Below are 23,173 nucleotides of genomic sequence, written 5' to 3'. Positions count from 1 at the left end.
TTGGGGGGCTTTTTCTCCTTTTACCCCTTATATATATTTTGGACGTTGCGGTGCGTTGGGGGCGGGGCATTATCGGCAAGGTAATTGCCGATACCGATAATGCCCAAAATCGTGATTATCGGCCGATAATATCGGCCATATAGCTAATCGATCGATCCCTACCCCATATGTTGGCGTAAAATGCTCTGTGGGCGCATAACAAGGCTCAGGAGTGAGACCGCACTATGTACATTTGAGGCCTAAATTGGTGATTTGCACAGGGGTGGCTGATTTTACAGCGGTTCTGACATAAATGCAAAAAAATAAAATACCTACATGTGACCCCATTTTGGAAACTACACCCCTCATGTAATGTAATAAGGGGTGCAGTGAGCATTTACCCCCCACAGGTGTCTGGCAGATTTTTGGAACAGTGGTCCGTGAAAATGAAAATTGTAATTTTTCATTTGCACAGCCCACTGTTCCAAAGATCTGTCAAACGCCAGTGGGGTGTAAATGATCACTGTACCCCTGATTAACCTCTTAAGGACGCAGGGCGTATGGATACGCCCTGCATTCCGAGTCCTTAAGGACGCAGGGCGTATCCATACGCCCGTAGGAATTCCGGTCCCCACCGCTAGCCGGTTGGGGACCGGAGCCGGTGCCTGCTGAAATCATTCAGCAGGCACCCTGGCACATCGCCCAGGGGGGTTCTGAGACCCCCCCATGTCGGCGATCGGAGAAAATCGCATGTCAATTCAGACATGCAATTTTCTCCAATTCCGGGCTGATCGGGTCTCTGGTGACCCGATCACCCGGAAAATAGGGCTGATCGGAGTTGTCAGCAATTGAAAGTGAAAGTAAATCGATCTTTACTGTGGCAACCACTAGGGGGGCCAAACTGCAACTCCCAGCATGCCCAGAGAGCCAAAGGCTGTCTGTGCATGCTGGGAGTTGTAGTTTTGCAACATCTGGAGGGTCACAGTTTGGAGACCACTGTTACAGTGGTGCCCAAACAGTAGCCCTCCAGATGTTGCCAAACTACAACTCTCAGCATGCCTCGACTGCCCAGTCATGCTGGGAGTTGTAGTTCTGTAACATCTGTCCCTTCAGATTTAGCAATTTTCATGACATTTTTGAAAATTGCTGCTCTACTTTGAAGCCCTCTCATTTTTTCAAAAAGCAAAAATATGTCCATTTTATGATGCCAACATAAAGTGGACATATTGTATTTGAAGAAAAATAAAATTTATTTGGAATATCCATTTTCCTTACAATTAGAGAGCTTCAAAGTTAGAAAAATGCTAAATTTTCAAAATTTTCATGAAATTTTGGGATTTTTCACCAAAAAAGGATGCAAGTAACACCGAAAATTTACCACCAAAATAAAGTAGAATATGTCACAAAAAAACAATCTCAGAATCAGAACATTCGGAAAAAGCGTTTTCGCGTTATTAATTTGTAAAGTGACGGTGGTCAGAATTGCGAAAAAGGGCTGCGTCCTTAAGGGGTTAAATTCTGTGAGGGGTGTAGTTTCCAAAATGGGGTCACATGTGGGGGGGGGTCCACTGTTCTGGCACCACGGGGGGCTTTGTAAACGCACATGGCCCCTGACTTCCATTCCAAACAAATTCCCTTTTCAAAAGCTTAATGGCGCTCCTTCTCTTCTGAGCATTGTAGTTTGCCAGCAGAGCACTTGACGTCCACACATGGGATATTTCCATACTCAGAAATGGGGTTACAAATTTTGGGGGTAATTTTCTATTACCCCTTGTAAAAATGTAAAATTTGGGGAAAAACCAGCATTTTAGTGAAGAAAAAATGTTTTCTTCATTTACACATCCGAATTTAACAAAAAGTTAAATTCGTTACCCCTCGTAACATTCCTTGAGGGGTGTAGTTTCCAAAATAGTATGCCATTTGTTTTTTGTTTTTTTGCTGTTCTGGCACCATAGGGGCTTTCTAAATGTGACATGCCCCCCAAAAACCATTTCAGCAAAATTCTCTTTCCAAAATCCCATTGTCGTTCCCTCCCTTCTGAGCCCTCTACAGCGCCCGCCGAACACTTGACAAACACATATAAGGTATTTTCTTACTCAAGAAAAATTGGGTTACAAATTTTGAGAGGATTTTTTTCCTTTTACCTCTTGGAAAAATTCAAAAACTGGGTCTACAAGAACACGCGAGTGTAAAAAATGAAGATTTTGAATTTTCTCCTTCACTTTGCTGCTTTTCCTGTGAAACACCTAAAGGGTTAACACACTTACTGAATGTCATTTTGACTACTTTGAGGGGCCATTTGTGGGGTATTTCTAATATGAAGGCCCTTCAAATCCACTTCAAACCTGAACTGGTCTATGAAAAATTCCGATTTTGAAAATTTGGTGAAAAATTGGAAAAAAATTGCTGCTGAACTTTGAAGCCCTCTGATGTCTTCCAAAAGTAAAAACATGTCAACTTTATGATGCAAACATAAAGTAGACATATTGTATATGTGAATCAAAATGTTACTTATTTACAATGTTTATTTTCCTTAAAAGCAGAGAGCTTCAAAGTTAGATAAATGCTAAATTTTCAATTTTTTCATCAAATTTTGGAATTTTTCACCAAGAAATGATGCAAGTATGGACAAAATTTTACCAATAACAAAGTAGAATATGTCAAGAAAAAACAATTTCGGAATCAGAATGATAGGTAAAAGCATCCCAGAGTTATTAATGCTTAAATTGAAAGTGGTCAGATGTGCAAAAAACACTCTGGTCCTACAGTGAAAATTGGCCTGGTCCTTAACCCCTTAAGGACGCAGGACGTAAATGTACGTCCTGGTGAGGTGGTACTTAACGCACCAGGACGTACATTTACGTCCTGTACATAACCGCGGGCATCGGAGCGATGCCTGTGTCATGCGCGGCTGATCCCGGCTGCTGATCGCAGCCAGGGACCCGCCGGCAATGGCCGACGCCCGCGATTTCGCGGGCATCCGCCATTAACCCCTCAGGTGCCGGGATCAATACAGAGCCCGGCATCTGCGGCAGTTCGCGATTTAAATGAACGATCGGATCGCCTGCAGCGCTGCTGCAGGGATCCGATCGTTCAGAACGCCGGACGGAGGTCCCCTCTTCTTCCTCCGTCCGGCTCCCGGCGTCTCCAGGAGATGACCGATAGAACAGATCAGTATTAGCAATCATGGTATTGATATGAATAGTCCCCTATGGGGACTATTCAAGTGTAAAAAAAAATGTAAAAAAATGTAAAAGTAAAAGTAAAAAAAAAGTGAAAAATCCCCCTCCCCCAATAAAAAAGTAAAACGTCCATTTTTTCCTATTTTACCCCCAAAAAGCGTAAAAAACATTTTTTATAGACATATTTGGTATCGCCGCGTGCGTAAATGTCCGAACTATTAAAATAAAATGTTAATGATCCCGTACGGTGAACGGCGTGAACGAATTTTTTTTTAAAAAAGTCAAAAATTCCTACTTTTTTAATACATTTTATTAAAAAACAAATTATAAAAAATGTATTAAAAGTTTTTTATATGCAAATGTGGTTTCAAAAAAAAGTACAGATCATGGCGCAAAAAATGAGCCCCCATACCGCCACATACGGAAAAATAAAAAAGTTAGAGGTCATCAAAATAAAGGGATTATAAACGTACTAATTTGGTTAAAAAGTTTGTGATTTTTTTTTAAGCGCAACAATAATATAAAAGTATATAATAATGGGTATCATTTTAATCGTATTGACCCTCAGAATAAAGAACACATGTCATTTTTACCATAAATTGTACGGCGTGAAAACAAAACCTTCCAAAATTAGCAAAATTGCGTTTTTCGTTTTAATTTCCCCACAAAAAGTGTTTTTTGGTTGCGCCATACATTTTATGATATAATGAGTGATGTCATTACAAAGGACAACTGGTCGCGCAAAAAATAAGCCCTCATACTAGTCTGTTGATGAAAATATAAAAGAGTTATGATTTTTAGAAGGCGAGGAGGAAAAAATGAAAACGTAAAAATTAAATTGTCAGTCCTTAAGGCCAAAATGGGCTGAGTCCTTAAGGGGTTAAGGGGTTAAAGGGGTACTCCGGTGAATTTTTTTTTTTTTTTAACAAACTGGTGCCAGTTAAAACAGATTTGTATATTACTTCTGTTAAAAAATCTTAATCCTTCCTGTACTTATTAGCTGCTGAATAATACAGTGGAAATTCTTTTCCGTTTGAAACACAGAGCTGTCTGCTGACATCATGAGCACAGTGCTCTCTGCTGACATCGGCTCGGTGATCGCACTACAGGTCTCAGAAGAGAAGGAGCGCTGTTTTGGCTGGAATTGTAGTTGGGGGCCATGTGCATTTTTAAAGCCCCACATGGTGGCAGAACAGAGGATCCCCTCCAACTGTGCCATCTTTTTGGAAAGTACACCCCTCAAGGAATGTAACAAGGGGTACAGTGAGTATTTACAACTCACAGGTTTTCAGAACAGTGGGCCGTAATAATTAAAAATCAGATTTTTAACAGTGAATTGCTACTGTTACAAAATTTTTCATTTTTAACATTATAGGAGAAAAAGCCCCCCAAAGTTGGAGCCCAATTCGTCCCGAGTAAGGAAATACCACATATGTAGATGTAACGTGCTGTGCGGGTGAACAACTGGGCTAATGAGTGAGAGAGCACCGAGCACCTTTGAGGCCAAAGTGGGGATTTGCCCTGCAATGGCAGAGCTTCTGACCTAAAATAAAAAAACCTGGCAAGTGACCTGAATTTTGAAATGACACCTCTCAAGGAATGTAACAAGGGGTAAAGACAGTATTTACACCTCATAGGTTTTTGGATCAGTGGGCTGTAAAACCGAAAAGTGTGTTATTTTTCACTAAAATGTTACCAATAATGTTGCTAATTTACAAGGGTTAATTGGAGAAAAATCCCCATTTTTTAACCCAATTACTCCTGAGTAAAAAAATAAAATAAAACCCATATGTGGACGCAACATGCTGTGCGGGCACATATCATGGGTCAAGCCTCAGAACAATTTGAGTTCGCATTTGAGGCCTATGGCATTGATATCAGTAGCTGACTGTTACATACATTCAGAGGAAAATAAAAGAAAAGAACACCCACATGTGACACCATTACAGAAAGTACAACCCCTGAGGAAGAGTTATAGGGGTAAAGTGGACATTTGGAACGGTCGGGTGTTTCTTAAATTTATTTTCCAGGTAAGGATGAAATGTATTTTGGAAAAATGAAAATTGCAATTTTCCAACTGATATGCAAAAGTAAAACGTGTGCCCGTCACAAACCCTATGCTTCATCATTATGGAAATGTTTTTTTTGGGTGGCCATCCCTAAACGGTTACCTGAAAATGCGCACACCGCTCAGCGAAGGAGAGAGCACTGTGCATTTGAGGCCTGACGGTTAAATACATTCAGAGGAGAATAAAAAAAAAAAAAAAAAAAAAAAAAAAAAAAAAGGAAACAGCCACATGTGACCATATTTTGAATGGACGGGCATTTCCTAGATTTATTTTCCAGGAATGGATGAAGGGTAGTTTTTTGAAAAAAGAAAAAAAAAATTGCAATTTTCATAATAATTAGCAAATTGGGTACCGTGAATATTTTTCAGGTAACCGCATTTTCAGGTAACCGTTTAGGGATGGCCACCCAGAGTATAGCCAAAAGTAAAAAAAAATATGCCTGCCCTAATATACTCTGATTCGTACAGACCAATCAAAGGGCTGTGGGAGGATCATCACCGATTCCTCTCACAGCTAACAATGAGGCCAGCTAGGTCACGTGTGCTACCCCACACGTGACCCTTTACATCTAGGTCACTGGGTCTATGAGAGACCCCTGAATGCCCGGAAAGGCTGCAAATCGCCGGTCTGTATAGACCGGCCATTTGCAGCGATTGCCGATATGGGGAGGTCTCAGGACCCCTCCCGACATTGTGCCGGGATGCCTGCTGAATGATTTCAGCAGGCATCCCATTCCAATCCCTGCCTGGTGGGGATCGGAATCGCTACAAATCGCTCGTCTGAATTGACGAGCAATTTGCAATGATTGCCGATATGGGGTGGTCTCATGACCCCCCTGGGCGATGTCACGGGATGCCTGCTCAATGATTTCAGCAGGCATCCCGTTCCAATCACCGCCCAGCGAGCTGCGGTGATTGGAAATATGGAGGGCGTATGGATACACCCCCTGTCCTTAAGTGACGGGCCTCGAGGGCGTATGCATACGCCCTCCGTCCCCAAGGAGTTAAAAATCCAGGAAGCATTTTGGATATACACAATGAAAACACTTGAGCCCAGAGGTCTCAACAGGGAATATGATCTTATAATGTAAGAAATATTTCAGTCATATTGTTCTTTTAGAGTATACAAAAAATAAAAAATAAATGTGGGAGCTCAACGTAAAAAGAGGAGAAAACCTATACCGAGGATGCTGCGTTGCACATACCCATGTGCCAAATAAGAGTACGGCTAATTTCCACTTGGTTTTTTTCTGGCAGTTTTTTTTAGCCAAAGTCAGAAGTGAATCCATAAGGGAAGAGAAGTGTAAGTTCTTCCTTTAAATGTCCTATTCCTTTGAATACACTTCTGGCTTTGGCTCAAAAACTGCAGTGGCAGGTTTCCAAAAACTGCCAGAAAAAAAAAAAGACAAGTGGAAACAGCCTACTGGTAGTATAAAAATGGAGGCAGTCCTGCTAGGCTAGGTAAGAGTAAAAGATATATGGTCAAAAATTTGAAATTAGAAAGAAGAGAAAAATAAAGAGAAAAGGTGTCTAAAATAGTATAAAATAATGACATTTAGATAATTATGTGAGGTCTGCAGCGGGGCCCTTGTCGCAGACTGGTCCCTAGATAAAATGTTTACAATGGAATAAAATACTAAAAAAATAAAAATAAAATATAAACAGTGATATTGCACTTCAACAATTAGACAATGAAAGTGGGACAATGGGACAGTGCAAACAGTATCTGTTTAGTTATACTGTAAAGTCATATTATAGGAGCCGGGATTAATCCAGATGAAAGTGCATGGTAAAAAAAAGTTAATAATCCAATAGGGCAGTTTTCAGTAGCGCTGGAGCCTCCCAGATTGGGGCCCACTAAAAATACTTTTAGGTGCAGAGATACAGGCGATGCCCCCTCTACCCCGGCGGCACGGGGACTGAATGCAAGAGGGTAATCGCTATATAATTCCGGCACTTAGTGCCTCTTACCGGCTACACAGTGTGTGTCGTCAGATGCGTGCGGCTGTGCTTGCGATCTGGATGCACGTCCCTCTGTCCCGGTGGCACGGGAGAAATGTAGGAGGGGGTGATAGGATCCGGTGCTGGGGGGGTCGGAGATGATACCTGGGAAGCAGCGTGTGAAGCCTAGCGATCGTAGCAGCGTATGGCAGCGCTGGAAGGGTAGGTGAGTACCGGCAATGCGGTAAGGATTGTCTCGGATGATGTGCAGGGTTGTCTTAACACCAGACGCGTTTCGGGGAGCTGAATCCCCTTTTTCAATAGTGGAAGTTCAGAAAGTCTTTCTGAACTTCCACCATTGAAAAAGGGGACACAGCTCATGACCCAAAATTGCTGGTTTTAGTCACATCATATAAGTGGTACCGATAAAAACTATAGATCACTGTGCAAAAAATTATACAGCCCAGTATATGGGAAAATAAAGTTATAGGGGGTCAGACTAAGGCAATTTTAAGCATATTAATTTTCCTAAAGTTTTTTTAAAAGAAATACAATAGAAAACCATGTAAACATTATTTTCTCAGTGGGTCAATACGATTAAAACAAACATGTCAGATTTACAGTTTAGGCTAGGTTCACAGGTTTCCGCCTGCAATTCAGCGTTGAAATTGCAGGCAGAAATTCTGCTTGCTAAAATGCACAAGCCTAGTGAATGGGTTTTCCGCTCACAAATTCACACTTCAGAATTTTGGAAACTGAATTTGTGAACGGAAAATCCGCTTAAAAAATTTCCGCCAGAGCAACGCCACTCATTCTTCAGGCGGAAATACTCACTGAACACATTGCAGTCTATTGGGGACCGCAACGTCCACACCGTCCTAGCGCCCACTGATTCAGTTGGCACTGGCCGCACTTGGAATCTCCTGGCGGGAAATTTTCGCAGTGTGAACCTAGCCTTCGTATACAGCGTAAGAATGAAACCCTCCAAAAGTTGTAAAATTGCGATTTTCTTATTTCTTTTCCCACATAGGCATTTTTGCTGAGTCGTACATTTTATGGTATAATGAAAGGTGTTATTACAAAGTACAATTAGTCGTGCAAAAAAACAAGCCCTCACATTGGTATGGATAGAATTTGTTCCCAGCTGTATGCAAACATGCTCCTCTATTCTCAGTATCATCTGACATATCTATTATTTTGTTGACATTATTTGGACTTTAGGTGATGTACTCTTTATAATATAAGTAGACATGAAATATAAACAAAATGTTATTCTATGTGTATTTTTGAAAAATAAATGTTTTTTTGTACTTTTGATTCTGTATATCCATATATGTTTTAATTTTTGGGCATCTTGTTCTATGGTACATAGTCCGATTGTCTGATGAAGGGCTTTTGACGGAAACATCACTGCCATTTAGATTTAAAAAAAATTATAAGCTGAGTGCCAAGTGTTATTGGGACTCCCACAATCTCCATTCAGCACCTGGCGTTCTGAACATTATGTTAAGAATGCTTGGTTGTGACCGGGGCATAGTGTGACATCCCAAGGGGGTGTGGAGTGACACCTTATCCCCTATCCAAAGGATGTCTAGGGGCAAAGTACCCCTTTAAAAAAGGAAAGCTGTCACCCTGATCACCCACCCTAAACCCAACTCTCTCTCTTTTCTCTACTGTCGGCCTCTCTATGAGCATATTCATAGTAGAACATCACTAGGATGTGGAAAGCATAATATCAATATGCTAATAGAGAGGACGGTAGTAGAGGGGAGAGAAAGAAGCAGTGGCGGCCAGCCAGCAGAGCACTGCCTTCTGCACGCACAACAAGGCAATTTCTCTGGGTAATAGGAACCACTGGGACGAATTTCGTAAGTGACACCTCTTTGGACTCCTGATCACCCACAATATAACCTAATATATTTGGTTTAGTGTGGGTGATCAGGATGACAGTTTTCCTTTAAGGGATTGGGATCCTACTTGTGCATCTATAACACAGTTATGTTGTAAATCTACTAATAAATTCATTAGGGGCCAATGTGTCAAAGTTCAGCACTGAAACAAAAAAGTTTATTGGAACACAGCAGCACTACTTAAAATTATTAAGTCAGTCATGATGAGACAAGTTCACACATTTATAAAAACATGTTCTTTAAGACTTCAGAGACCCCCCCCCCTTCCCACTTATCACTCCTTAGTAGAACGAAAGATGGTACTCACATTGCATTTTCTCCTTTTATTCAGACAGGATAGGTCTAAGATAAAAATGGCCAATGGGCCGTTTCACACCGACAAGAATGCTTACTCCCGACCTTTGACATCACAGGTGACCCCCCCCCCCTCCCTTTTATACAACAAACTTTATTTAAAACAAATTCCACCTACAACTTATCTAATTAAGTATTGATATTAAAATCCTTCAGAGGATCAATGCCCAATATAGATACTTACAGTGGGTGGGTTCCCACTTATAACTTGGGGCTAAGAGCCAAACCTCTGGACAAAGTTATACGGTAAGTATGCCAACTATCATCAGTCCTGTAAGGAGTCATCTTTTGGCCATAAGGTTCCTGTGATGACTGGGCCTCTTTAGAATTAATTCACAAGGCAAAAATCAGAACTATCAGAATATTTAACTTTACGTCACTCTTCAGACACAAGTATACAATTTCTGGATCTCATTTCTAAAACTATTTAAATATGGAAGTTAAATATACAGGCAAAACTTGAAAAATAAGAATATTAGAATATTGTGCAAAAGTCCATTGTATTTCATTAATGCAACCCAAAACAAAAGAAGGCATGAAGTGCTCCAAAATCTCCTGGTAGACGGATGCGTTGACCCTGGACTTAGTGTAGCACAGTGGACCAACACCAGCAGATGACATGGTTCCCCAAATCATATAATATATTGGGGATTTTGGGTTTTCATGAGCTGTAAGCTATAACCATCACAATTATGGCAAATCACGGCTTGAACTATCTTGCTTTGCATGTAATGAGTAAGAAATTAACTTTGCACGATATTAAAATTTTTCGAGTTTTACCTGTATTCTTAATGGGTAACTTTTTAAATTCCTTTCAAATGGTAAAATCGAGAATAGTATAGCATTCAGAACATCTAATAACCCAGTTCCACCATGTACTACATTGCATGACAGCATTCACTTTACTAGGACTCTAACGAGGCCTACAATGCCTATAATTACACCCATTAGACACTACAGTGGTAACAAGTATTTTTCTCAGGGAGAGATATTAAGCTCCACTACAACAACAACATCATCCTCATCATCTACAAAATCAGCACAGCCCTGAGTCATAATTAGTATTACACAGCATGAACTTCTAGAACTTCTAGAAAAGGGGTTTAATGATTAATCCAACACACCATGGTACAGATTGGTAACCAGATCATACAAGTCCACAGAGTCAAACAATCCCTAAGTCTTGAGGCCAGCTAATGCTAGTTTCTACAACACATTCCATAAATTTACATTTAGATATAAGGTATGATATGAATCTATAACATTCATTCTTCCTACTGCATGCTTTAAACAGGTTTCATGACGACATTAAAGAAGCTTACCGACAACCCCAGCCATGCTTAATCCAAAAAGCAGCTAGATAGATAATAGATAACAGCTAGATAAAGGTTCAGACCACAGAACACCTCTATTAAAACATAAAATGATTACAAACCTCAAGAGAAAGCAGTGGGCTTGTACAGGAGTCAGGATGATCACGACGCTTTGCTGCTATATCCTCTAACATGTTGGCTTTTTAATTAATTCCTCTCATGTAAATAAAAAAATAAAAAAATGCTGTAGCCAGATTGTCTTGATTTTTTTTCTTCCTTTAATCTGTCAGTCCCAGACTTTCTTAACAGGGGGAAGGGAGGTACACCTACTAGCTTGCTCACGTTCCCTTCTTTACTAAACTAGAAAGCAGGAAGTTAACACCCTGAAGTATCACGCAACAAGGGAGGAGAGCCTGACCTGTCCCCTCCTTACTAGGGCAGGTAAAGCTGGCAAGATAGAAGCTGACATCATTGCATGCAATGCTAGTGCTCAGCAGCTGAGACAATGCAGTTCTCATGAACTAAACTGCGAGAGAGAGAGAGGAGAGAGAGAGAGAGAGAGAGAGAGAGATAGAGAGAGAGATAATTCTTCCTTTCCCAACCCCCTCAACCAACAAGTTCTGCTCCTCCTCTTTCTAGAAGACACTTGCCTTTTCTGACTGTTGCTTCTCATGCCACCAAGCAAAGAGTAAACTGGGAAAAAAATAAATAAAATAAATAAAACACTCATCTTCGTTTTCCCACAAATAATTCCCACAACACATGATGCTTCAAGCTACAGATTAACAGCAGCTTTCTACAATATAATTTTAAAGTAATGAAGGAAGTAAAACACTATAAACAAATACCTTTACATATGAATATACTAAAAGTTTCTGAGACCAGAAAGACCCTGTGCCTACACAAAGAACAAAGCATGTACTTGCAAGTCTGGTTTAAAAAAATAAAAAACAGATAAGCAAAAGACCTTGCTGTTGTTCCAGGCACAGAAACTGGCAACAAGGGTTTTTGGTTACAAAATGTCTCTGCGTCAACATAATTAAGTGCTTAGGTTACCTAAACATTTTTATTCTACCACCAGTCAATAACAATACAGTCTTTCAGAACAAACCATCAGTAAGCAGCACATACAGAGCTATAGTAGGCTATTTGCTTCCTCCCTCCTCTTACTCTAAAGAATGCAAGAATAAAAGTCCCCTGCCCCCAGAGTTAAACATTGCAGGAGAAACCAGTAGAACTACTGTTTAATAAAAGTACAAGTACACATAGGTTACAACAGGAGGATCTTGATAAAAAAAATTAAATAAAAAGTATTTATATACAAACTTTCTACATTATCAGACATTTAATAAACGTCCAAACAAAACAGATAAAGAGAACATTGTAATCACCCAGTGACAGATTAAATTGTCTATTATTAAATTAAAATAAATGCCAGGGAGTGGTGTAGAGATATATGATCAGCTTAGTTGACTGACTGCCTGAGGTAACATCCGTTTCGCAGTTCTGCCCGCTTTCTCTAGCCTGCCTGTCACCTGTAGACGCTTCTTTACTTGATTTTGGGCCCTCGCCTTATGCGTAACCTGCTGGTGTATTGGCATTTATTTGGTTATTGTTTTTTTATCTTATCCATATGCTGATTGCAGTTCTAGCCAAGGACCTCAATTGTTGTACCAGGGGCAGCTTTCGGTTGCTGTATTAGCTTGTCCTGGCCCTGTCATTTATTTACTTTTTGGTTAATTTTGCACTGATTACTCGTGGGCCTTCACCCCTATACTGTCTTTGTGCGTTACGAGAAAAAGATGGAGAGATCATATGGTCCCTCCATACACCAGGGCAGGAGGCAGTCCGCAGGAATGTGGCCCGTCTGGTGTGGACTGGCAATGATGCGTTCCCCCAAAGGGGCAAGGTGGTGGAGCTTCTTCTCCAGATAGGTTTCAGGGCAAGGGACATCTTTGCCCTGATCCACCTGTTCCGCTCTTCTGAGTTTGACGTCAGCTTTTTTAGGCCAGAGGGACTTGATCTTTTCTGGTCTAAATATGAGCTGATGAAGAATGAGCCCGGATGGCGGGATTTTGCTGTAAAAGCGGTATCCCGCCAAAGCATGCAGAAGAAGGTGACTGTATTAACCCGTAATGAATCACTTTCATGCTACGATATCATGGCCTGGCTGGGCAGGTACAGGGAGGCGACAGACGTCTTCCGAAAGAATTTTGGATGAAAACTGGATCTGGTCTGGGGCCGGGACGTTTTCAGTCCGTCTCAGGCGTTCAGAGAACACAGTCGCCCGTATCCTTTCAGCCACCTTCCTTGGATGCGACAGTATTCAGGTCTTGTACCAAGGGCAGCCGAAGCTGTGTCACAAGTGTGGTGACCCAAGCCATTTCAGTGCAATCTGCACTCAGCAGATATGCGCCCTCTGCTGTGGGGTGGGTCACATGACAGCCACCTGTGGGCAGATTAGGTGTAACTTGTGTGGTGACTTAGGTCACCCTTTCAGCTGATATCCGCGCTCCTTTGCCTACACTGCAACCGCTCCTGCTGGGGAGAGCCTGTCAGTTGCCTCAGTGGGGCAGAGAAGTGCAAGTTGGAGAGGGTCCAGGAGAATTCCCGGGTGCCAGGGGTAGCTCTGGGTCCCTTTCTGGGCACGGGCTCGGTTGGTCAGCAATCTGAGGTTTGTTGTGAGACTGAGCTGGATGAAGAGACCGGGAGAATTTGCAGAGAGGCGGGTGAGATTTCCCTCTCCTCCAGTTCTTCCCAATACGAAACAGTGGATGAGGAGTAGGCGGGAGGGCAGAAACTAAATGGTGACCGTAAAAAGAAGAGGAGGAAAAAGGGAAAAGAGTAAGTAGGTTCTGTCCGCCTCTTCTGTTATAGCCCCAGACCTGAAAAGGAACATCCCTGTCTCAGACCCTCTCATCGTCCTCTCGAATCGGTATGAGGCCCTCTGGGATACTACTATCTCATCTCCTCCTCTTGAGGGGGAGTAGGAGGGGCGGGAGGTGGTGCAGCCTCCAGGGGGTGCCGAGCCTTCTACCCCTGAGGTGGTTTCCTCAGGAGGGAAGGAAACTGGATTTCAAAAGGTATAGATCCTGGGATGGATTTATCCCAGAACCTTAAAGGGTAACACCCACCAAGTACTATGTAATCTAATATGTCCCTACCCAGTAGTAATCTAGCCCTATCCCCCTACCTGGCTTCAAAAAAAGATTTTTAATCGCTTTAATAGAGCAGATTTTGTGCTTCTAAATCTGCTCTATAAAGCAGGGCAGGAAGCAGCGCTTCTCAGCAGGTGCGACGTCACCGACGCCTTGCTGGGTGCTTGCTTCCGCCCTCAGATAGTCTATGCATGAGTGTTATTTTTCTAATAGGGTGCCTCCAGCTGTTTCCCAACTACAACTCCCAGCATGCCATGATTGCTATTAGCTGTCAGGCCACGCTGAGAATTGTAGTTGTGAAACAGCTGGAGGCACCCTATTAGATAAATAACACTCATGCCTAGTGCTGGGCGGTATACAGTACCGGTATGAACCGGATACCGTTTTTTTTCTTCCAGCGGTGTCACAAGAATGCCTCCCGCGAGCGCTACCATCAGGGGTCCCTGTGCCCACTAGCGGTGTCACAAGAATGCTGAGCGCGGCTCTGTTCCCCGTCCCTGTCAGCTCTCAGGGTACGGGAACAGATTTAAAAGCCTCGCGTACGGCTAACTTAGTACTGCGCAGGCGCAGCACTACGCAAATAGCGTAGGGCTAACGTAGGCAGCGCTAGGAGCCTGGCGTTAGCCCTATGTTATTAACATAGCTGCACGCGAGGCTTTTAAATCTGTTCCCGTACCCTGAGAGCTGACAGGGACAGGTAAAAGAGCCGCGTTCGGCATTCTTGTGACACCGCTAGTGGGCACAGGGACAGGGTAACGGGGGCGGTCGGGGCTGTGCGCGAGGCCAGTGGAGCTGGCCAATGCGCGCAGCCGCAGCTATCAGCATGCTCACTCTCGCCTGTTTGATTGACAGGCGGAAGCGAGCACCGCAGTGACTGAATTTTGACTCATTGCCAGGCTTAAATGAGTCGAAATTCTGTAGTGACGTCACTGCCAAATGCATTCAGCCACTAGGAGGGTGACCCCTAGTGGCCGAATTTTAAAGTGATTTTAAACTGGTTTAAAATCACTTTTTAACCTCTTCAGGACGCAGGGCGTATGGATACGCCCTGCATTCCGAGTCCTTAAGGACACAGTATCCATACGCCCGTGGGAATTCCGGTCCCCACCGCTAGCCGGTTGGGGACCAGAGCCGGACGCCTGCTGAAATCGTTCAGCAGGCATCATGGCATATCGCCAAGGGGGGTCATTATGTCCCCCCATGTCGGCGATGGCCGCAGATCGCTGGACAATTCAGCCCAGCGATCTGCGGCGATTCCGGGTCAATCGGGTCTCCAGTGACCCGGAATTACTGGCTGATTGGGGCCGTCTGACGGCCCCGAACAGCAATAGCCAGCAAGGGTGAGGTGGCACCTCACGATCGACCTGATTGGTCGGCCGGTTTACCGGCCGACCAATCAGGGCACCTGCTGCGGGTGTCGCTCCCGCAACCCGCTCCGCCCCTCTTCCGGAGCACGTGAGCGGGACGTGGACCCCGGCAGCTGGGGACCCCGATCCCCGGCGTCCCTGTTGGGATCAGGGCCCCAGGAACGGCGGCGGCGGACTGACCTGGGGAGCAGCAGTTGGGTGAGTGACAGCCTCCTGCTGTTGCTTAGCAACAGCTCCCAGCATGCAAAAAAGGGCATGCTACGAGCTGTAGTTATGCAACAGCAGGAGGCAGACCACCACAACTCCCAGCATTCCCTTATGGGCATGCTGGGACTTATGGTTTTGCAACAGCTGGAGGCACATTTTTTCTTTGGAAAAGTGTACCTTCAGCTGTTGTATAACTACAACTCCCAGCTTGCACAAACAGCTAAAGTCCATGGTGGGAGTTGTAGTGGTGCATCTGCTGGTTGCATAACTAAACTCCCAGCATGCCCGTTGGCTGTCGGTGACTGCTGAGAGTTGTAGTTTTGCAACAGCTGAAGGCACAATGGTTGTGAAACTTTTTTTTTTTACCTAACTCAGTGTTTCACGACTGGTGTGCCTCCAGCTGTTGCAAACTACAACTCCCAGCATGCACCGTACATGCTGGGAGTTGTAGTTTTGCAACAGCTGGAGGCACACTGGTTGGGAAACACTGAGTTAGGTCACAAATTCAGTGATACATAACCAGTGTGCCTACAGCTGTCTTTCAGTGCATGCTGGGAGTTGTGGTTTTGCAATAGCTGGATGTTCCCCCCCCCCCCTCCCCAATGTGAACGTACAGGGTACACTCGCAGCCGGATACTTACTGTAAACCTCCGCCCATGTAAGTTTGAGCTGCGGCAAATTTTCTGCTGCAGCTCAAACTGCCAACGAGAAACTACTGTGAAACACTACACTACCACAAAATCAAATCAAAAGTAAAAAGCACTACATATACACATACCCCTACACAGCCCCCCTCCCCAATAAAAATGAAAAACGTCTGGTACGCCACCGTTTCCAAAATGGAGCCTCCAGCTGTTGCAAAACAACTACTCCCAGTATTACCAGACAGCCACTGACTGTCCAGGCATGCTGGGAGTTTTACAACAGCTGGAGGCATCCTGTTTGGGAATCACTGGCGTAGAATAACCCTATGTCCACCCCCTATGCAAGTCCCTAATTTAGGCCTCAAATGGGCATGGCGCTCTCACTTTGGAGCCCTGTCGTATTTTAAGGCAACAGTTTAGGGTCACATATGGGGTATCGCCGTACTCGGGAGAAACTGTGTTACAAATTTTGGGGGGTATTTTCTGCTTTTACCCTTTTTAAAAATGTAATTTTTTTGGGAAACCAAGCATTTTAGGTAAAAAATTAAAATAGTTTTTATTTATATTTTTTTTTAACATATGCAAAAGTCGTGAAACACCTTTGTTCCCCGTTCCCAGAGGGGTCTAGTTTCCAAAATAGTATGCCATGTGGTTTTTTTTTTGCGGTTCTGGCACCATAGGGGCTTCCTAAATGCGGCATGCCCCCAGAGCAAAATTTGCTTCCAAAAAGCCAAATGTGACTCCTCCTCTTCTGAGACCTGTAGTGCGCCAGCATAGCACTTTTCACCCCCATATGGGGTGTTTTCTGAATCAGGAGAAAATGGGCTTCAAATTTTGGGGGGGTATTTTCTGCTATTACCCTTTTTAAAAATGTTAAATTTTGGGGAAAACAAGCATTTTAGGTAAATTTTTTTTTTTATTTTTTTAAATATTTTTTTATATATTTTTTTTACACATTTGCAAAAAAGTCATGAAACACCTGTGGGGTATTAAGGCTCACTTTATCCCATGTTACATTACCTGAGGGGTCTAGTTTCCAAGATGGTATGCCATGTGTTTTTTTTTTAGTTTTTTTTTATTTTTTTTTTGCTGTTTTGACACCCTACGGGCTTCCTAAAGGTGACATACCCCCCAAAAACCATTTCAGAAAAATTCTCTCTCCAAAATCCCCTTGTCGCTCCTTCCCTTCTGAGCCCTCTACTGCGCCCGCCGAACAATTTACATAGACATATGAGGTATGTCCTTACTCGAGAGAAATTGGGCTACAAATACAAGTAAAAATTTTCTCCTTTTACCACTTGCAAAAATTCATAAATAGGGTCTACAAGAACATGCGAGTGTAAAAAAATGAAGATTTTGAATTTTCTCCTTCACTTTGCTGCTATTCCTGTGAAACACCTAAAGGGTTAAAACACTGACAATGTCATTTTGAATACTTTGGGGGGTGTAGTTTTTATAATGGGGTCATTTATGGGGTATTTCTAATATGAAGACCCTTAAAATCCACTTCAAAACTGAACTGGTCCCTGAAAAATATCGAGTTTGAAAATTTTGTGAAAAATTGGAAAATTGCTGCTGAACTTTGAAGCCCTCTGGTGTCTTCCAAAAGTAAAAACTCATAAATTTTATGATGCAAACATAAAGTACCGTATATACTCGAGTATAAGCCGACCCGAGTATAAGCCGAGACCCCTAATTTCAACCCAAAATCCCAGGAAAAGTTATTGACTCGAGTATAAGCCTAGGGTGGGAAATACCTCATCCCCCCCTGTCATCATCCAGACCCGTCATTAACATCCTCATCATCATCCCCTTGTCATCATTCCACACATCCCCCCTTCATCATCCCCTTATCATCCCACACATCCCCCCTTCATCATCCCCTTATCATCCCACACATCCCCCCTTCATCATCCCCTTATCATCCCACACATCCCCCTTCATCATCCCCTTTTCATCATCCCACACATCCCCCCTTCATCATCCCCTTATCCCGCACATCCCCCCTTCATCATCCCCTTATCATCCCACACATCCCCCCTTCATCATCCCCTTGTCATCATCCCACACATCCCCCCTTCATCATCCCCTTATCATCCCGCACATCCCCCCTTCATCATCCCCTTATCATCCCACACATCCCCCCTTCATCATCCCCTTATCATCCCGCACATCCCCCCTTCATCATCCCCTTATCATCCCCTTATCATCCCACACCCCCCCCCCCTTCATCATCCCCACCCCCCCCCTTCATCATCCTCTTCTCATCATTCGCCCTCAGTGGTCTTCAACCTGCGGACCTCCAGAGGTTTCAAAACTACAACTCCCAGCAAGCCCGGGCAGCCATCGGCTGTCCGGGCTTGCTGGGAGTTGTAGTTTTGAAACCTCCGGAGGTCCGCAGGTTGAAGACCACTGCGGCCTTCAACATCATCCAGCCCCCTCTCACCCCCTTTAGTTCTGAGTACTCACCTCCGCTCGGCGCTGGTCCGGTCCTGCAGGGCTGTCCGGAGAGGAGGTGGTCCGGTGGGGAGGTGGTCCGGGCTGCTATCTTCACCGGGGGCGCCTCTTCTCCGCGCTTCCGGCCCGGAATAGAGGCGTTGCCTTGACAATGACGCAGGAGTACGTTGGCAATGAACGCACCTCTGCGTCGTTGTCACGGCAACGTGACTATTCTGAGGCCGGGCCCGAAGCGCTTAGAAGAGGCCTCCCCGGTGAAGATAGCAGCCCGGAACCAGTATCCCACCGGACCACCTCCTCACCGGACAGCCCTGCAGCACCGGACCAGCGCCGAGCGGAGGTGAGTACTCAGAACTAAAGGGGGTGAGAGGGGGCTGGATGATGTTGAAGGCCGCAGTGGTCTTCAACCTGCGGACCTCCGGAGGTTTCAAAACTACAACTCCCAGCAAGCCCGGACAGCCGATGGCTGCCTGGGCTTGCTGGGAGTTGTAGTTTTGAAACCTCTGGAGGTCCGCAGGTTGAAGACCACTGCGGGTGGGGGAGTTCACTCGAGTATAAGCCGAGGGGGGTGTTTTCAGCACGAAAAATTGTGCTGAAAAACTCGGCCTATACTGGAGTATATACGGTAGACATATTGTATATGTGAACCAAAAAAAAAATAATATTTTGAATATCCATTTTCCTTACAAGCAGAGAGCTTCAAAAAGTTAGAAAAATGCTAAATTTTCATATTTTTCATCAAATTTTGGGATTTTTCACCAAGAAAGGATGCAAGTTACCATAAAATTTTACCACTATTTAAAAGTAGAATAGGTTACAAAAAAACAATCTCTGAATCAGAATAAGTAAAGGCATTGCAGAGTTAATGTTTAAAGTGACAGTGGTCAGATTTGCAAAAAACGGCCGAGTCCTTAAAGTGAAAAAGGGCTAAGTCCTTAAGGGGTTAAAGTATATTAGAGATATGTTGTAGTACTTAAGTACTACAACATATCAATTATTTTTAATATCATGACAGTGCCCATTTAAAAAGGGGTAAGGGATCTTCTTCTGACTTCGATGGGGGAAAGGAGAGGAAGAAGGTGTAAGGGATAGTAGGCCGTCTAACTCAATCACCCAGGATGGCGGCACTCACCCCATTGACGCTGGCATCTATTAACTGCGTGCATAAAGTCTGATATGGCTAGATTTGCAGCCTTTGATTTTCTCAGCAGTGTTGAAGCCAACATTTTCTTTTGACAGGAGACCAGGTTGTCAGATCTAGCCTCTCTGGTTAAAGCCAGAAGAAAGTGGCGGTGCAGTCCCTCCCACTGGTCTCTTGTGGCTGAGCCGTATAGTGGGGTGACAGTCCTTTTTACTGCTCTGGTTGAATGCAGACGGGTTATTGAGTTAAAAATGGGGAGGTGCCTTATCTTAGATGTCTTCATGAAGGGACAAGAGCTCCGGCTAATTAACATCTATGCCCCACAAACCAGGTGGGGCCATAAGGATATCTTTAAGAAGATTAAACCCTCTGTTTTTACGAGTTGGCAAGTGATTTTTTGGAAGGGAATTCAATAATGTCACGAGGTCCCAAGATAGGAGAGGTTCCAATAATCAGCTGACTTATGACTATGTGGCCCCAAATAATATAGTTAGGGAAGCTTGCCTAGAGGATGCCCACATCTGGAGCCCCTCAGGCCACGTGGGTTTCACCTTTCATCGAGGTAGCTGCAGGTCTAGGTTAGACTGGTTTTATTTGAAGGAGGAAGCCATTTCTTCCGCAGTGTCCATGGTTGAGGTGGAGTTCTCTGATCACTGTATGATTTTGTTTTCCTTGAATGTTTCAGAGACCACCCGGATGGGTAAAGGTTATTGGAGTCAGGTACCTTTACTGGGCCTATGTAGTAGTAAGTCAGAGTGGTGGGAGATATTCAAGAAGCGGGTTGCGTGCGTTCTTCCGCCAGCTCTCGAGCCTCAGGTCCCTGAACAGGTATCACCTGTATCAGGGTCTGAGGAGGAAACTCGAAGCTTCTAGTCTCGACTGGAGGTAGCCGAGAGGATATCTCCAGAGTGAAATCCTTGCTGATGAGGTGTCAGTACGAAAGGTTTTTAGTCTTTGGTTTTTGAGAGGGATTTTTGAATCGGTCCAGACCAGGGATCTTGGAGGTAGTCAGATCCTTCTACTCGCACCTATTGGGAAGGAAGGATCTGGATATGTTGGGTTTCCAGGCTGAAGCTATTCCTGAGCCAGGGGTAGACCCCTCTCTTGGCTTTTTGGCAGAAGAGATCAGGGAAAAGGAAGGGAGACTGGCGATCGAGGGACTTGCCCCTAAGAAGTCACCAGGTCCAGATGGCTTAACATCCGAGTGGTACAGGACCTTTAAGGAGTCTTTAGCTCCCCTCTTGACTGAGGTATTGAGTGAATGTCTCTCCTCAGGCACTCTGCCAAAGTCAATGAGGAGATCAGCCCTGATTCTTCTCTCAAAGGGTAAAGATCCCAGCCATATTGAGAATTGGAGGCCCATAGCTCTTCTCAATACAGACAGGAAGCTTCTGGCTAAGATACTGTTTAATCAGTTGGTGAAGTTTGCGCCCCGGCTCCTTTCGGAGGCCCAGCACTGCACTGTTCCAGGCCGAAGCACGTCAAGTGCTGTCCTTAGTGTCAGGGAGGCAGTGGAGCGGAGTAGTGCAGGTCTCTAGAAGGGGTACTTGCTGTCCTTGGATCAGGCCAAAGCATTTGATCGGGTGAACCATGAGTACCTCTGGTCCATCCTCCTGAAATATGGCTTACCGAGTACTTTTGTTAATTGGCTTAAGATCTTGTATGCAGGGGCAGAGAGTTTCCCGCTGGTGAACTGGCCACTCTTTTGAGGTGGGGTCCGGAGTCAGTCAGGGTTGTCCTTTGAGCCCGCTCTTATGTGTTCGCGATCGATCCCTTCCTTAGGAGGGTGAGTCGCGGACCATTGGCAAAAGTCTTAGGCATCACATTCGGCCAGGATGATTATCCCACCAAAAACTGGGATGGTAAGTGCCAGGATGCCACTCAGAGGGTGAACAAGTGAAAGGGTTGGTCTTGGACCCTCAGGAAAAGGGTAAACCTGATCAAATTGTACCTGCTCCCCTTGTTTATCTATCTGGGCAGTGTATGTACCTTGCCAGAGGCCTACTACACTAGGATCTACAGCCTGTTTTTCCAACTGTTATGGGGGAACAGGATGAACCTAGTCAAGAGGGAGGTTACGCACCGCACGAGGAGGAGACTAGGGGGTTTATCTATGGTAAACCCGGTGGTGTTCTTTAAGAACACGTTCTTGAAAGCTAACATCGCAAACCTCTGTAAAGAGAGGGTTCCTCCGTGGGTACTCTCCAGCAGGGAATGGTTTTGGCCTTTCTTCCAGGAATGGGAGAGCGGAGGGCGAGTGAAGGACCTCTGTACACCCCATGGATATCTTCCGGCTTATGCTACCCTGGCTCTGAAGGCGATACGTCGGTGGGGTCTGGGAGATCAGGACCCAGTCAAGGCAGTTCCTTGACAAACTGGTTCTGTTGACCCACTTCCAGAAACCTCTGGTGCTGGTCGGGATCTGAGGGTGGGGTTGTACCTTTTGAACATGAGAAGGATCCCCCAGAAGTTTTGGGACTTGGCCTGGCGCTGCTTTCAGGGGAAGCTATATGTAAGGGACAATCTGAAGTACAGGAGCTCTGTTGACTGGGGATGTCCCCGAGAAGAGTGCGGGGACACGCTGGAAAGCATGGACCACTTCCTGCTTCATCGTCCATTTAATATAGGGGTTTACAACAGGGTGAATGCTTCCATCGGCTGGAGTCAACTTGCCGGCCTTACCTATCCGGAGTGGGCTTATGGGGCACATTCAGGACCCTGGGTGGCCTAGACAGGGGCACTTTATTCTTAGTTTAGTGGTTAGGTACTACACATGGAATGCACGGTGTTTAGTGTCGACCCAACAGAAAATCCTCTGAGGTTGAGGTCTGTAGGAATATCACCGGTGACCTCAGGTAGATCAGGTCTTTGGAGTATGGCAGTCTTGGTACCAGTAGGGCCTCTCTCCTATCGAGAGGGTTTTCTTTTGATGTGCCCTAGGCATTAGGCCTTTTGGGCCGAGTACCCTTATTTTGGTTAGAGGCAGCCATATAGAGATAGGGTAAGTGTAGGGTTAGTTTAATGAAGGGATAGCGATAGAGTGAGAGGTAGGGTAGAGTTATGGAGAGAGTTCATCCTTTGATCCTGGCGGTGGGTCTATGCATGGACACCCTAGCTTTTTGTTTTGTTTTTAGAACGTGAATGTTGATAAGGGGCTTACAGGCACTGAACTTGGGCCTATAAAATGTTTGTATTGTTTGTATAATTTTTTTTATGCGATTTGTTATGTTTTTCTGTATAGGTAAGTGGTGGGGTTTTAGTTAGGTCGGGTGGGGGATTTTGGGTGTAGCAAGAAAGGACTCCTGTGCGGACTTCATGTTCTTTTTGGTTGGCCTGGATCAGTTATAGGACAAGACAGTGCTGTTTGGACTCTGACCCTCGTGTCCAGGTGGGGTTGTGTGGGTATAGATAGAATCAATTTAGTGTATTAGGTTAGTCACTAATTATTTTAT

The 23,173-nt window shown here is 44.4% G+C and overlaps 1 protein-coding gene across 8 annotated transcripts in view; it reads right to left on the bottom strand.

The window, feature by feature from the left end:
- MARK2 (microtubule affinity regulating kinase 2) overlaps positions 1-23,173 on the bottom strand; it is a 729,699-nt gene that overhangs the window by 683,367 nt on the left and 23,159 nt on the right. For 7 of the 8 annotated variants that reach the window (XM_056527185.1, XM_056527187.1, XM_056527194.1 and 4 more), the window contains exon 1: positions 10,870-11,223. The exons of the other annotated variant lie outside the window; for it this stretch is intronic. In XM_056527185.1, coding sequence (XP_056383160.1) covers positions 10,870-10,941 — 72 coding nt within the window. In that variant the 5' untranslated portion in view covers positions 10,942-11,223. Of the gene's footprint in view, positions 1-10,869; positions 11,224-23,173 lie in introns of those variants that run through there. 8 annotated transcript variants of the gene reach the window in all.

This window comes from Hyla sarda, chromosome 6, assembly GCF_029499605.1.
Source record: "Hyla sarda isolate aHylSar1 chromosome 6, aHylSar1.hap1, whole genome shotgun sequence".
Lineage (NCBI taxonomy): Eukaryota > Metazoa > Chordata > Amphibia > Anura > Hylidae > Hyla > Hyla sarda.
The sequence above is the reverse complement of the archived record's forward strand: the minus strand, read 5'-3'. Positions and strand labels throughout refer to the sequence as shown.